A 12,209-nucleotide genomic window follows, 5' to 3' on the forward strand; every position below is an offset into this window, starting at 1 on the left:
TTCGAGTCCTCCCATAGAACTCATTTTCAGACTGATGTGGGGAGAGAACGTCTGTGCAGTTCCACGAGAGGGGCCCGGTTTGCTCATGCAGGCCTCCTTTGTCCCCCTCCCCCACCGCCACCAGGGGTCTCCCCTTCCTGTTCTCACCGCCTCCCTCTGTGTCCCTCCAGGGGAGTGTCTCGTCACAGGACAATCCCACTTCAAGAGCTTTGACAACAGGTACTTCACCTTCAGTGGGGTCTGCCAGTACCTGCTGGCCCAGGACTGCCAGGACCACACCTTCTCTGTTGTCATTGAGACTGTGCAGGTGAGCTGGCCTGCTGCCCTGCAGGAGGTGGTGATGGAAGGCGAGGGGCAAGGTGGTTCCTTCTCTGAGTGGCTGTGGTACACACTATCCCTCTTTTCTCCAGGGACTGGAGCAAGGAGGGCAAATCTAGAGGGCACATGGCTCCCCCTTAGGACTGAAGTCCCAGATTTGCTTTGGAACCATAGGCCCAAGCAACAGGAAGATAGAGGCCTAGGAGGAAGGGAAAGGGTGTGGGGAGCTGCAGGGAGTTGGGCAGCTGTGAGCGCTGGGCTCAGGGCCTTGTTCAGCCACCCCTCCAGGGGACCTACTCACAGAGACCATTCTGTGACAATGGAATTGTCACTCAGAAGGCCAGAGGCTGCCTGGGGTTGTGCTCTTTCCATTGAGTAAATGGGTCCCAGGCTGGGGTGACGGACAGGGGGTTTGTGGTGACGTCACTCTGTGTGGCCCTCTTGGCAGTGTGCCGATGACCCCGATGCTGTCTGCACCCGCTCAGTCACTGTTCGCCTGCCCCAATGGCACAACAGCCTTGTGAAGCTGAAGCACGGAGGAGGCGTGTCCGTGGATGGCCAGGATGTCCAGATCCCTCTCCTGCAAGGTGTGTTCTGTCCTCCTCCACCAGGCTGGGGGCTGGTCCCACTTACTCCTCAGCCATGCTCCCTGCCCACCTCTTCGGTGAGGAGGCTTCTGGGGAGGGGTGGGTATCCTCAGCAGGCATCCTTGCAAGCAAGGAAGGCTTCGTGGAGGGGGAGGATGAGTTGAGGAAGCTGTCGTTAGTGGTGTGTGTCTCCCTCTCAGATCCCTTCCTCCAGGGTAAAAGGTATGTCTCCTGCCTCGTCTTCAGGGACGAGTGCTGCACGCAGCTCTGCACACTCATGGCGCAGCCTAGAAGCAGTGCAAGGGCAGAAGCGCCTGGGGGAAGGCTGGGGGCTGTGGAGGTGGGGTGTCAGGAATTCAATGGGAGGCAGAGCTGCCTCAGCAGAGGATGCAGGAGCCTCTGCCGCCCTCTTGTGGCAGTAGAGTGAATGGCAGGCTGCCGCTGGGATAGTGGGGCACCTTTCTCTGGAATTCCATTTGTACCAGGTTCATCCTGCTTATCTTTCCTCCTGAGAACCCCTTCAACCTCATGGACATCTCCATCTGTCCCCAACTCCTTGATGTCATTGTTACAGTCCTTTGTGAGACACTCTGTCTCTCTCCACGATACATCTGCCTCTCACCACCCAGCCCTCTCCCCATCTCTGCTGAAGGGCTAAATCCTGTCCCTGCTCGGTTCCAGGTGACCTCCGCATCCAGCACACCGTGATGGCCTCCGTGCGCCTCAGCTACGGGGAGGACCTGCAGATGGACTGGGACGGCCGGGGGAGGCTGCTGGTGATGGTAGGTGCCCTCCCGGACTCGGCCGCCTTGCAGCGGGGACCTTACAAAGTGCCATTTGTGCTCTGGGAGAGTGGCTTTCTGTGGTGGGAGAAGAATTCCTCTCTCCCCAGGCCCTACGCCCCCAGAGGGAGGAACAGGCCTCTCTTGTTTATGAGAGACTGGTGTTTGTTGTTTGGATGCCCCTTGTTTGCCCTGGGGGTTCTCACCTCTGGAGCTCTGGCTCCCCAGGGGCGCCCAGACTGGGTAGGCTCCTGAGGGGCTAAGAGATAGCATTTTGGAGCGCAGCTTCCTGGCTGTGACAAATGGGAGCCGGGGGCATCTCTCTGTGGAGGTACCCACAGTGAGCAGAAAGGAAAGAGCAAGTCTGGAAGTGGCCACTGAGATCCTATGTTGTGCTCCCCAGGGGTACAGACCATCCTGGCCCTGAAGGGTTGCACTGGGAACTGCCAGGTCTCTCATCCCTTCCCTGAGCCTTTGCAATCTGGGGGGGGGCACCCCCCCTTGGTCTCTGTGGTCCCAGAGGCACATTTGGGTAGCAATCCATATATATCACAGGGCTTCCTTATACACTGTTTCCTCTGGGAATTTCCTGAAGCAGTAGGGGCAGTATGGTTTTCACTGCTGTTTTTATGAATGAAGCGACTCAGGCACAGGTGAGCGGGGAGAGGTGCCCAGCACTGCACACGAGGCTGGGGCAGAGCTGGTCAGCGCTCAGGACAGTGTCCTTCCTGCCGGACTGGTGCTTCTCATTGTTTGGTCATCACATGCCTTTGTACTCTTACAAATTACTGAAGACCCCAAGATCTTTTGCGAAGGGTATAGCTGTCAATATTTACCACACTAGAAATTAAATCAGAGGCTTAAAATATGTATTTACGAATTCACTTAAAAATTACAATAATCAGGGGCACCTGGGTGGCTCAGTGGGTTAAGCCTCTGTCTTCGGCTCAGGTCATGATCTCAGGTTCCTGGGATTGAGCCCCGCGTCAGGCTCTCTGCTCTGCAGGGAGCCTGCTTCCTCCTCTCTCTCTGCCTGCCTCTCTGCCTAGTTGTGATTTCTCTCTGTCAAATAAATAAAATATTTTTAAAAAAATTACAATAATCATATATGGCACACCTGAAACCAATATGATACTGTATGTTAATGACACTTCAATTAAAAAAAACCCAAACAAAAAATAACAATAATAAAACCACTCCATGTTAATATAAACAATATATTTAAAAAAAAATAATCATGTTTTCCAAAACAAAAATAAGTTGTGAGAAGAATACCATTGTTTTACATTTCTGCCAATTTCTTTAATGGCTGGCTTAATAGAAGACAGCTGGAGTCACAGATATACTTCTGCATTCAATCTTTTGCAACATTATGTGTCATGTAGCCTCTGGAAAATTCCACTGCACACTTGTAAGAGAATGAGAGGGAAAAGCCAGATAATGTCTTTGGATGATTAGGAAAATAGTTTTGGCCTCATGGACACCTTGCAAGTCCTCAGGGATCCCTCACCCCCAACTTCAACAGCTCCCCAAGGCCACTCTTGGAGAACTGCTGCCCTAGATCATTCCTTGGATCCCTGGAGAGTCCCTTCTGATGCACAGGTGTCCTGTGGGGCACAGGGCCCTTGGTATAATCCTGGCAGGGGCATTAGGGCATTCCTGATGAGATCTTGGTTTCCTCTGTCCTCATGATACCATATTCTTTCCCTTGTCTTAGAGTCCTGGAGAATGTTCCATATTAATGACTTTCTTTTCTTTTCTAAAAAAATAAACCTTATGACCACAGATCATAGAGCAGGAAGATCTCGGACAACATCTTGTCAGCCACTCATTTGCAATTAGAAATAAAATCCCGGGGCGCCTGGGTGGCTCAGTGGGTTAAAGCCTCTGCCTTCGGCTTGGGTCATGATCCCAGGGTCATGCTCAGCGGGGAGCCTGCTTCCCTTCCTCTCTCTCTGCCTGCCTCTCTGCCTACTTGTGATCTCTGTCTGTCAAATAAATAAATAAAATCTTTATAAAAAAAGAAAGAAAGAAAATCCCTTTCTGGAGCCAGAAAGAACTCACCCTGGATCTCGTGGTCATTTGGTGACAGAGCGAGGACCAGAGAACTCAGGTCTCCTGACCCACTCACCTCTGGTACCCTGGTCTTCAGGGAGGGTGCCCCCCTACCCTGCCAATGGCCATCCCACCTTCTCCACAGCCTCCCACTTCCCAGAAAAGGTGCTCTTGATCTGAGGGCTGAGCCTACCCTTGAGTTAAGCCAAAGGGACTGAGGGAACGGATGACGCTATTGTCTTAGTGGGGGGGTGGTGGGACAGGAGGTCTGGATGACCAAAGGGACTTGGGGGTGGGGGGGCACGACGGCACTCAGTCTGGGAATGAAGCAGGAGGAGAGGGTGCTGTGGCATGGGTGGTGGAGTGAAGATACCACCGATTTAGTTGCTCAGCTGGGGCCTCGCCTTGACTGCTAGCATGATGTTTCAGTCTGTGTCCTAGGGAGAGCCTCATTCACTCATGAACTCAGCCATTTGTTCAATCATGGACTCAACACAGCACCTTTTGAGTGTGCAAAGTCGCATTTGAGAGGCCGAGGTTGCAACAGTGAGACAAAACAGACAAGAAACCCTGTCCTGCTTCATTTATGTTCCCTCCGGGGAGCCAGACCAGAAACCAAACCAAGCCGTAAATTATATCATATATTAGAAGGTGATAAATCTGGAGGAGATAAATAAAGCAGCCAAGAAGGACAGGAAGTATCAGGGTCAGAGGATTTACATTTTAAATAGGGAGGGCAGGACAGGTCGTCCATGCCTAGAGTGGCAACACTTAAAATTTGTAAAGCAAACAAGGAAAATCACTCTATTCTCTTTCTTTTAATGCTATTTCCTTGGGTACGTTTTATATGGGTCTGGAACCTTCCACTAGATTGTTCATCCTGCATCCTGTGAAGTCGTAGCTAGAAGCTGGAAGAGGCTTCTAGAGATGACCATACCGGGCCCAGTCCTACCGCGTGATGGTTTCAACCCAGGAAGGCTGTCCGGCCATGTTAATTACATGCAAAGTAGGAGTCAGGACTCTGGGGTCCCCGCCCTGGCTCTGTCTTTGGATGAGGGCCCTCTTACTAGAAACTGGTGGAAGCCCCCCCTTGTAAAGTGTGAAAGGCAGGTTTTACTCTCCAAGTTGTCCATGAGTGTGCACTTTGGGTTCCAAAGGATGGAGAACAAACCGTTTGCTGGTGGCCTAGACTTTGCCTCCAGAACCATCCTGGTCACCCACAGTAGACTGCCCCAGAGTCCTTGCTGACCCTAGCTTCTCTGATCACAGCCCCTAGAGTCCTCCTTGGCTCATGGTCTTTTCTCTCCAATGACACCCAGTGGCTGAGTCGAATCCAGACGGGCAAGTTTTGTTCTTTGTCACCAAATGTGAGCTCTGAGACTACTTGGACCACAAGGGACCTGCTTCCCCCACATGTGTGACTGATATAAATGTTCCGTAAAGGGCTCTTTGCATTTGGTTCTCCTGGGTGGCAGGGCCCGGTGGCAGGAGCATCTCCTCTGATAGGCACAGAGCATGCTGGATGGGGACCTGATCCAGCTACTGGTCCTAGCTCTGCCGCCACCTCTGTGACCTTAGGCCAGTCACTTTCGCTCTCCTGGACTGTCTCTCCATCTTTAAATGGCTAGATGATCTCTGAAGTCCCTTCTGGCCCGGCTGCTCTCTGACTCTAATGATTTAAGAGTGGGATGTTGCTGGTGGTAGGCTTACACCCCATTGGGCTCCCCCCCGCCCACAGCCTCAGGCTTCTGCTGCAGTTTATTAAATTTGTATTTATTTTTCACCCGGGGAGCGGTTTTTGATGAAAACCATCTCATTAGCCGAGGGGAAGCTGTGGCTGCTTTGGCAGCCGCAGCTCCAAAGGGGTGTGCGTCTCCCCACAGCTGTCCCCAGTCTACGCGGGGAAGACGTGCGGCCTGTGTGGGAATTACAACGGCAACAGGGGTGACGACTTCGTGACGCCCTCAGGCCTGGCGGAGCCCCTGGTGGAAGACTTCGGGAACGCCTGGAAACTGCACGGGGACTGCGAAGACCTTCAGAAGCAGCACAGCGATCCGTGCAGCCTCAACCCGCGCCTGAGTATGCGAGCCCCCGCGGGGGGGCATGGGGGACCTTGCAGAGCCCTGAGGTCTCCGGGCTTCCATGGCACGGTGCACCCACTTGAGGGTACAGGGGCACTTGGCTTTTACCACCAACATTTGATGATCTCCATCTGGATTGTTTATTCTTCCAAGTTCCTTGACTGCGCAACCCCTCACCACCACCCCCCACCCCGTGAGCCTAACCCTGGGAAAGAAGAGAACAGTCCATGCTTCCTGTCCCTGGACCTTCTCTCAGTCTGTTGGCACAGCAGCCACACAGATCCAGAATTAAATTATTGGAAGATAAATGCTCTGGGGTGGCCATTTGCAGATTTATCTGTGGCAACATTTCAGGCCTGCATTAATTTCCCCCTCTTACCCTGCCCATCCTGGAACTTTCTCCCTTCTGTCAGTGGGCGTGTGCCCTGGAAATGCAGTTTGTTATGTATTTAAGCCAAATGTAATTAGGAGAGTTTATTGGCTGCAGAAGAAAAATCACAGTGATTTCCAGAGGGATGTGAGGTTGTTTTGTGGGGGAGAGCTGCCTAGGGAGGAGCTGTTGGGGGGATTTCAGAGCCCGACTGGTCCTGGCCCTCTGGGGCCTGGGCGCCGAGTGGGGCGGGGTCGCCGCCAAACCCATGCCGCTCCCTCTCCCGCCACAGCCAGGTTTGCAGAGGAGGCGTGCGCCCTGCTGACGTCCTCCAAGTTCGAGGCCTGCCACCGCGCCGTGGGCCCTCAACCCTACGTGCAGAACTGCCGCTACGACGTCTGCTCCTGCTCCGACGGCAGAGACTGCCTTTGTAGTGCCGTGGCCAACTACGCCGCAGCCTGTGCCCGGAGAGGCGTGCACATCGGGTGGCGGGAGCCCAGCTTCTGTGGTGGGTGCCCTCCCTCCCCGCCAGTCCCCACACAACCCAGGCGAGCCCTCCTCAGGTGCCCTGTGCACTGCTGGTCCTTTTCTAGGCGCTGTCTTAGCATTACTGCATTCAGTACTGGGCCCAAAGGCATTCAGCAAGCCTGGATCCCGAGAACTCTTCATTTGCAGCCGCTTTTTCCTTCCATCTCCAGCAAGACGCGGTGGTGGCGACTGGCTCTCCCACAGGATAGTGTGATTACTCTGGCCTGTCCTAGGAGCTCGAGCAGCATCCCCCTACCTGGAGGTCCAGAACCTTGGAGTCCCTGCCAAGCAGAAATTTCCTGTGGCTGCTGCCACCTAGCGTTCAATACGTGTATGGCCAGGTTGAGGAGAGAGTGGGTCCCAGATCCCAGTGGGTCTCTGCATCCTGGAGGGTCTCACGAAGGGAGTGGGGGAATGCACATACCAATCCTTCCTTATAACTCCAGGCAAACCACCAGTAGACTCCTGGCCCAAATCTCTAATAACACAGGCTGGCTGGCCTAGCATGGTCAGGCAACGCCAGTGGTGTAATTAAAGCCTGAACTTTCTTCCCTCTTGAGGCACAGGTGGGAACTGCCTCTCTGCTAGGTGACTATCACACTGAATAAAAGATAATTAGTTTGAGGCAGGGGCAACCAAGGAAGGCCTTCTGGAGGTGGTGTATTTGACCAGGCCTTAAAAAGACGCCATCTTGGCTGAAAAGAGCTGTTCCACTGTTGGACAGTAGTAGTCATTTGGGGAAATGAAGGGGATATTCTGAGAGGATGAGCTGTCATAAATATTCTGAATTTTAGAGTGATTTTGCTTGGAGACAAAAATGTCCATGGTCTTGGCAGAAGCAGGAAAATAGAGGAGATATGAGAAATGGTGAAAGGTCCTAATCTCATATCATGTATTTGAAAAGAAGCTTAGGTAGGGGTCTAGAAGTGTCTAGACCCTTCTAGAAGGGTTGCGGCCTAAGTGCCATTTCACGTTTGGAGTCTAAGCAAGGTCATAAAAAAGATGAGCAGAGGCAGAAGTAAGGACGTAAGGGACCATGTCTATGCAGGCATGCCGTTTTGCCTCCCTATCCCTCTGGGCCTGGCACGACACAGAGGCATGGCCAGCAGCCAGAGGAGTAGAATCTGAGGTCTTCCTGGAACCAGCCCTTGACTTCCCTGCTCTGCAGCCTTGAACTCTTTGTCTTGCCCTCCACACCATAGCTTCCTCCTTGGGGTTTGCTGTTTAGAAATTAGGCAGAGCAGTGAGGAGTAAATGGCATACTGCTCGTGAATATGCTTGTCTGCCATATTATGGTTCGTTTGTCCACCAGCATTAGAAATTCTGTTTTATCAGTGTGCTGCAGCATCGGAAGGATTTCCTAATTTAGGACATTGTCCCAGAGGCTGAGGGCTTACCGACATAGTCTTTAATCTTGAAAGAGCCATCGTCCTTCACCTCCATTGAGAACAGAACAGGAGGGAACAGGCTGAGATTTGGCTAGGGAGGCAAAAAATTTGAGGGGAGGTGGGAAGGAGTTTTCTGGATCTATGGGCTTACTTGGAGGTAAACCAGAGAAAAGGCTGGCCAGAGGGCCTGGGAGGCCTGAACCTAAGGAGGATGGGCATTTTCGTCCTGAAAAATGAACAGAGCTCCTTAAGCCACTCCATGCTTAAGAAGGATGAAGAACCCACGCCCACTGGGGATGCTCAGGGAGCAATCACCGTTCACGTAGCTACTCTGGGATGCTGGGAGAAGATCTGGGAGAAGTACACCCTTTTTTTCTTCTTCTTCTTGTAACTGGACAAGAGCCCAGGCTCCCTGCAGGCAGGAGCCAAGTCTTACCGTTTCTGCATCCATGAGCGTAGCACAGCCCCAGTACACAGTGGACGTGCAATACGCTTCTGTTCCGTTGAGGTGTGTACCACTTCTGGGGACAAAGGCCAAAAGAGAAATTTCATAGGGCTCTAAGCCGGCTCTCTGCTCCAAATGCTCCTTAATGGGTGAAACGTGACCTTACTATCATAGGTTCGGTGGACTGAAAGCGAGTCGCATCTTTATGCCCCATACGCCCCATCTTAACCCGCCCTGCTCTAAATATTCACCCACCGCGACCCAGCCTCTCTGCTGGTTCAGAGAAGAATCCACGTCTAATATGGTGACGGAGCCCCCTGCCTTCTCAGCCACCCTCAAACCCTGAGCCCTGAGCATTTGCAGGAGGCGGAGGCCGCAGGGGCTCCCCAGATGTTCCCACCCCCATGTCCGGGGTTCGTGGCCTGGGCTTTCTGTTACAGCTTCCAAGACACGTGCTGCCCGTAGGTTCCTCCTGTAGAATTGGATCCTAACAGAGAGGGCAAGGCTTCCAGTGGTCTCAGGAGTGTCCTCTGAGTGAGGCCCTCACTTCCTGGACAGCAGCTGGTGCGCAGCGGGAATGCCTGCAGAAGGGGTGAAGGGCTTCCAGCACACCCCAATAAAGAATTTCTTCACTGGGGTGCTCCCAGGAGTGCGTGCGGTGGCCGGATCCCAGGAGTTCCAGGCCTTCCTCTGCCTAGGCCTTTCTCTGGAAAGCCCCTCCCTTCAGGAGCTCTCAGAGCTCAGGCTGAATTTCCCCAGTCATCAGAGTGATTAAGTAGCAGTGACCGTGTGCCACGGGCCATGCCTGCCTCAGACCTGCTTGGCTCGCTCAGCCTTCACAACAAGCCAGGCGGGTATGAGTCCCTTCCAGCCAGGAAACTGCTCAAGGTCACGTAGTAACTAGTGGCAGAACTGGGTCTCAGACCCAGGAACTTGGGAGACAGAACCCATCTACTTCCCTGTGTTGCGACGCTTGGCCCCACGACCTCTTGGCTCTTGGACACCGTGTTGTCTTTCTGTGGGAGGCCAGGGAGAGTGAGGCAGCGGGGAGGCAGGGCTGCCCGCCTTGCTGGAGCAGGTTCAACAATGGCCAGCTCTTTGCGGCTGTCCTCCAAAGCACAGCTCCTTCGGGGCAGTTTGCTTTTAGGGCATAATGGTGAAGAGCATGAGCTTTCGGGTCACGGAGAACTGGGTTCAAATCCTGCCTCAGCTTCTGCCTGGGAGGCATGATCTTGACCAGTCACTCAGCTTACGTTGAGTTTTCTTCCGTGTAGGACAGGGGCCATGAGATCTAGCTCAGTGAGAGGCGTAAAAGGCATAAAAGCTGTGTGAAGGGCAGGGTTACAGTAGGGGCTAAATTAATGATCTTTATCCGAGGAGAAATGTCCTTGCCTGGCGCTCCCAGTTCTTTTTAATAGTCACAGTATCAACGTCCCCCCAATTTCTACACGTCCCAGGCTTCAAGGCTTTGGAGACTGCTAAGGCGGGAGCCCTCGGGTTCAGCAAAGGGGAATCCATGTGCATCTGTTATTATCAGAGACGTTTGTGAGCCTGAAAACCCAGTTTTGCTCAGAGTGGGAAAGGAAGGTGGTGATCGTATAGCTACACTTGGAGTCCCAGCTGCAAGGGTGGCACCCCAAGTCCCAGAACCCTAGTCCTTGGCATCTGTGTGTTTCTATGCTTCCACTGAGGCCTTCCTCCCCTCCCTTCTCTCCCAGCGCTGAGCTGCCCACCGGGCCAGGTGTACCTGCAGTGTGGGACCCCATGTAACATGACCTGCCGCTCCCTTTCTTACCCGGATGAGGACTGCGATGAGGTCTGCTTGGAAGGCTGCTTCTGCCCCCCAGGGCTGTACCTGGATGAGAGGGGAGACTGTGTGCCCAAGGCCCAGTGCCCCTGCTACTATGACGGCGAGATCTTTCAGCCTGAAGACATCTTCTCAGACCATCACACCATGTGGTAAGTACGAGCAGTGGGACTGCGGACCCCAGGAGTGGCAGAGCTCAGAAAGGAAATGGTCCTCCAGGTCCTTCATTTCATGGAAGGGAGACTGAGGCCCAGGAAGGGAAGGGACTCACCCGGAGTCACACAGCAGGTCGGAAGCAAAGGTGGGATTCACCCAGCTCGAATGACTTCCTTGCACTGTAGGGATCTAGAACAGGCTACCAGCAAGACTGCTTCAGCTCCGTTGCTAGCTCCCATTTGCCTGCACTACGTCTCAGCTTCCCCTTTTGAGAACAGTAAGTGTCCCCTCCACTCTAGCCTCCTGGCAGGGTTCTCGCACAAGGGCATTTGAGCCAGAGGGAGACCGACCGCGGCTCTTGATCTGCTTCTTGCACTGCCTGAAAAATAGCTCCCGCTGTATGCACTTCTTGTGGCCTTTTGCCCGGGGCCTCGGTCACAGTCAGTTTCAGCAGAGCCGTCGCGGTCACGAGAGAAACCAGTAACACAGCATTTGTTGGGCAAACACTTCCTTGGCACGTGCTCTGCCTTGGGCACTGGAAGGTGAAGAAGACACAGCGTCATCCCTGAGGAAGCTGACAGTCTATAGAGGAATGAATGCACATGTCCTGATTCCAGAATATTCTGTCATGAAAGGAGAGAGCGTAGTGTGAGGAGCCCTAAGGCATCCATCCCCAGCTTCAGCGATGATCAGCACTTTGCCAATCTTATTTATGTATCCCCACCTCTCCTTTTTGGCTGGAATAAAGAAAATCTCAGCTCTTACATCATTTCATCTGAAAATGTTTAAGTTTGTGTTTCTAACAGATAAGCACTTAAAAAAAAAAAACCAAACGTGACCGTAATATCATTATTAAGCTAAGTGTTAACAATAATTCCTGATAACACCTAATGTTCCACCCGTGTCCACTTTTTCCTATCCATCTCCAAATGTCTTTTTACATAGAATTGGTATGTTCAAATCAAAATCCAAACAAGGTCTGGACATTGCATTTGGTAATGAAGCTCACTTAGTGGAATTTACAGTCATTCCCAATCTCGTGTGCTCGAGGAAGGTTTTTTACACTCAGAGTACAGCAGTGGCTGTCATCGGAGTTGGATTTCAGAACAATATGCTCTACTTCCTCTTGGGACCGTGACCTCCCCAAGAGTAGAGACCATATCTTAGGTCCTGATCCCCAGCACCCAACACACTTCTGGTAGAAAATAGGTACGCTCAATGTTTCTTGAGATGAAAGAACATTGTGTTTGATAGACTTGTCATTTTGGAGACATAAAAAATCTCTACTCATTCTGGAAAGAGCAGATTTCTTCCAGTTGGAGAAGACTTAGTGTAAGAGGTAGCTTTGGGTTTGAGGAGGATTCTAACAGTGGGCATTGTGGGCCCATGGGATGAGGGCTTTGGGGTGGGCCCATGCCCAGGGACTGAAACCCACAATGAGTCCTCACCCATCACCAAGGTAAGTCCTCTGTCAGAGGGAAGAGAACCTTGGAGGGATGTTGAGGGACTTTGAAAAGTAGGGTGAGGACTTGAGCAGTAGGCAGTGAGGACCTCAGAGGTGTTGAACAGAGAGCAGAGAGCATCAGAGCGTTCTGGAAACTTTGAGAGGCATGAAGGCAGGGAGATCCGCTGTGGGAAGAAGTGGACAATCCGATCAAAAGGTGTCAAGGCCCTGGGCCAATACCAGTCGTG

General features: G+C 52.6%; 1 protein-coding gene across 1 annotated transcript in view; it reads left to right on the forward strand.

The window, feature by feature from the left end:
* VWF (von Willebrand factor) overlaps nucleotides 1–12,209 on the forward strand; it is a 135,935-nt gene that overhangs the window by 46,098 nt on the left and 77,628 nt on the right. Inside the window, exons 11-16 of the mRNA XM_046011417.1 lie at nucleotides 171–307; nucleotides 767–905; nucleotides 1,587–1,687; nucleotides 5,626–5,821; nucleotides 6,486–6,701; nucleotides 10,273–10,513. Coding sequence (XP_045867373.1) covers nucleotides 171–307; nucleotides 767–905; nucleotides 1,587–1,687; nucleotides 5,626–5,821; nucleotides 6,486–6,701; nucleotides 10,273–10,513 — 1,030 coding nt within the window. The remainder of the gene's footprint in view (nucleotides 1–170; nucleotides 308–766; nucleotides 906–1,586; nucleotides 1,688–5,625; nucleotides 5,822–6,485; nucleotides 6,702–10,272; nucleotides 10,514–12,209) is intronic.

Source organism: Meles meles, chromosome 7, assembly GCF_922984935.1.
Source record: "Meles meles chromosome 7, mMelMel3.1 paternal haplotype, whole genome shotgun sequence".
In the NCBI taxonomy this organism is placed as follows: Eukaryota; Metazoa; Chordata; class Mammalia; order Carnivora; family Mustelidae; genus Meles; species Meles meles.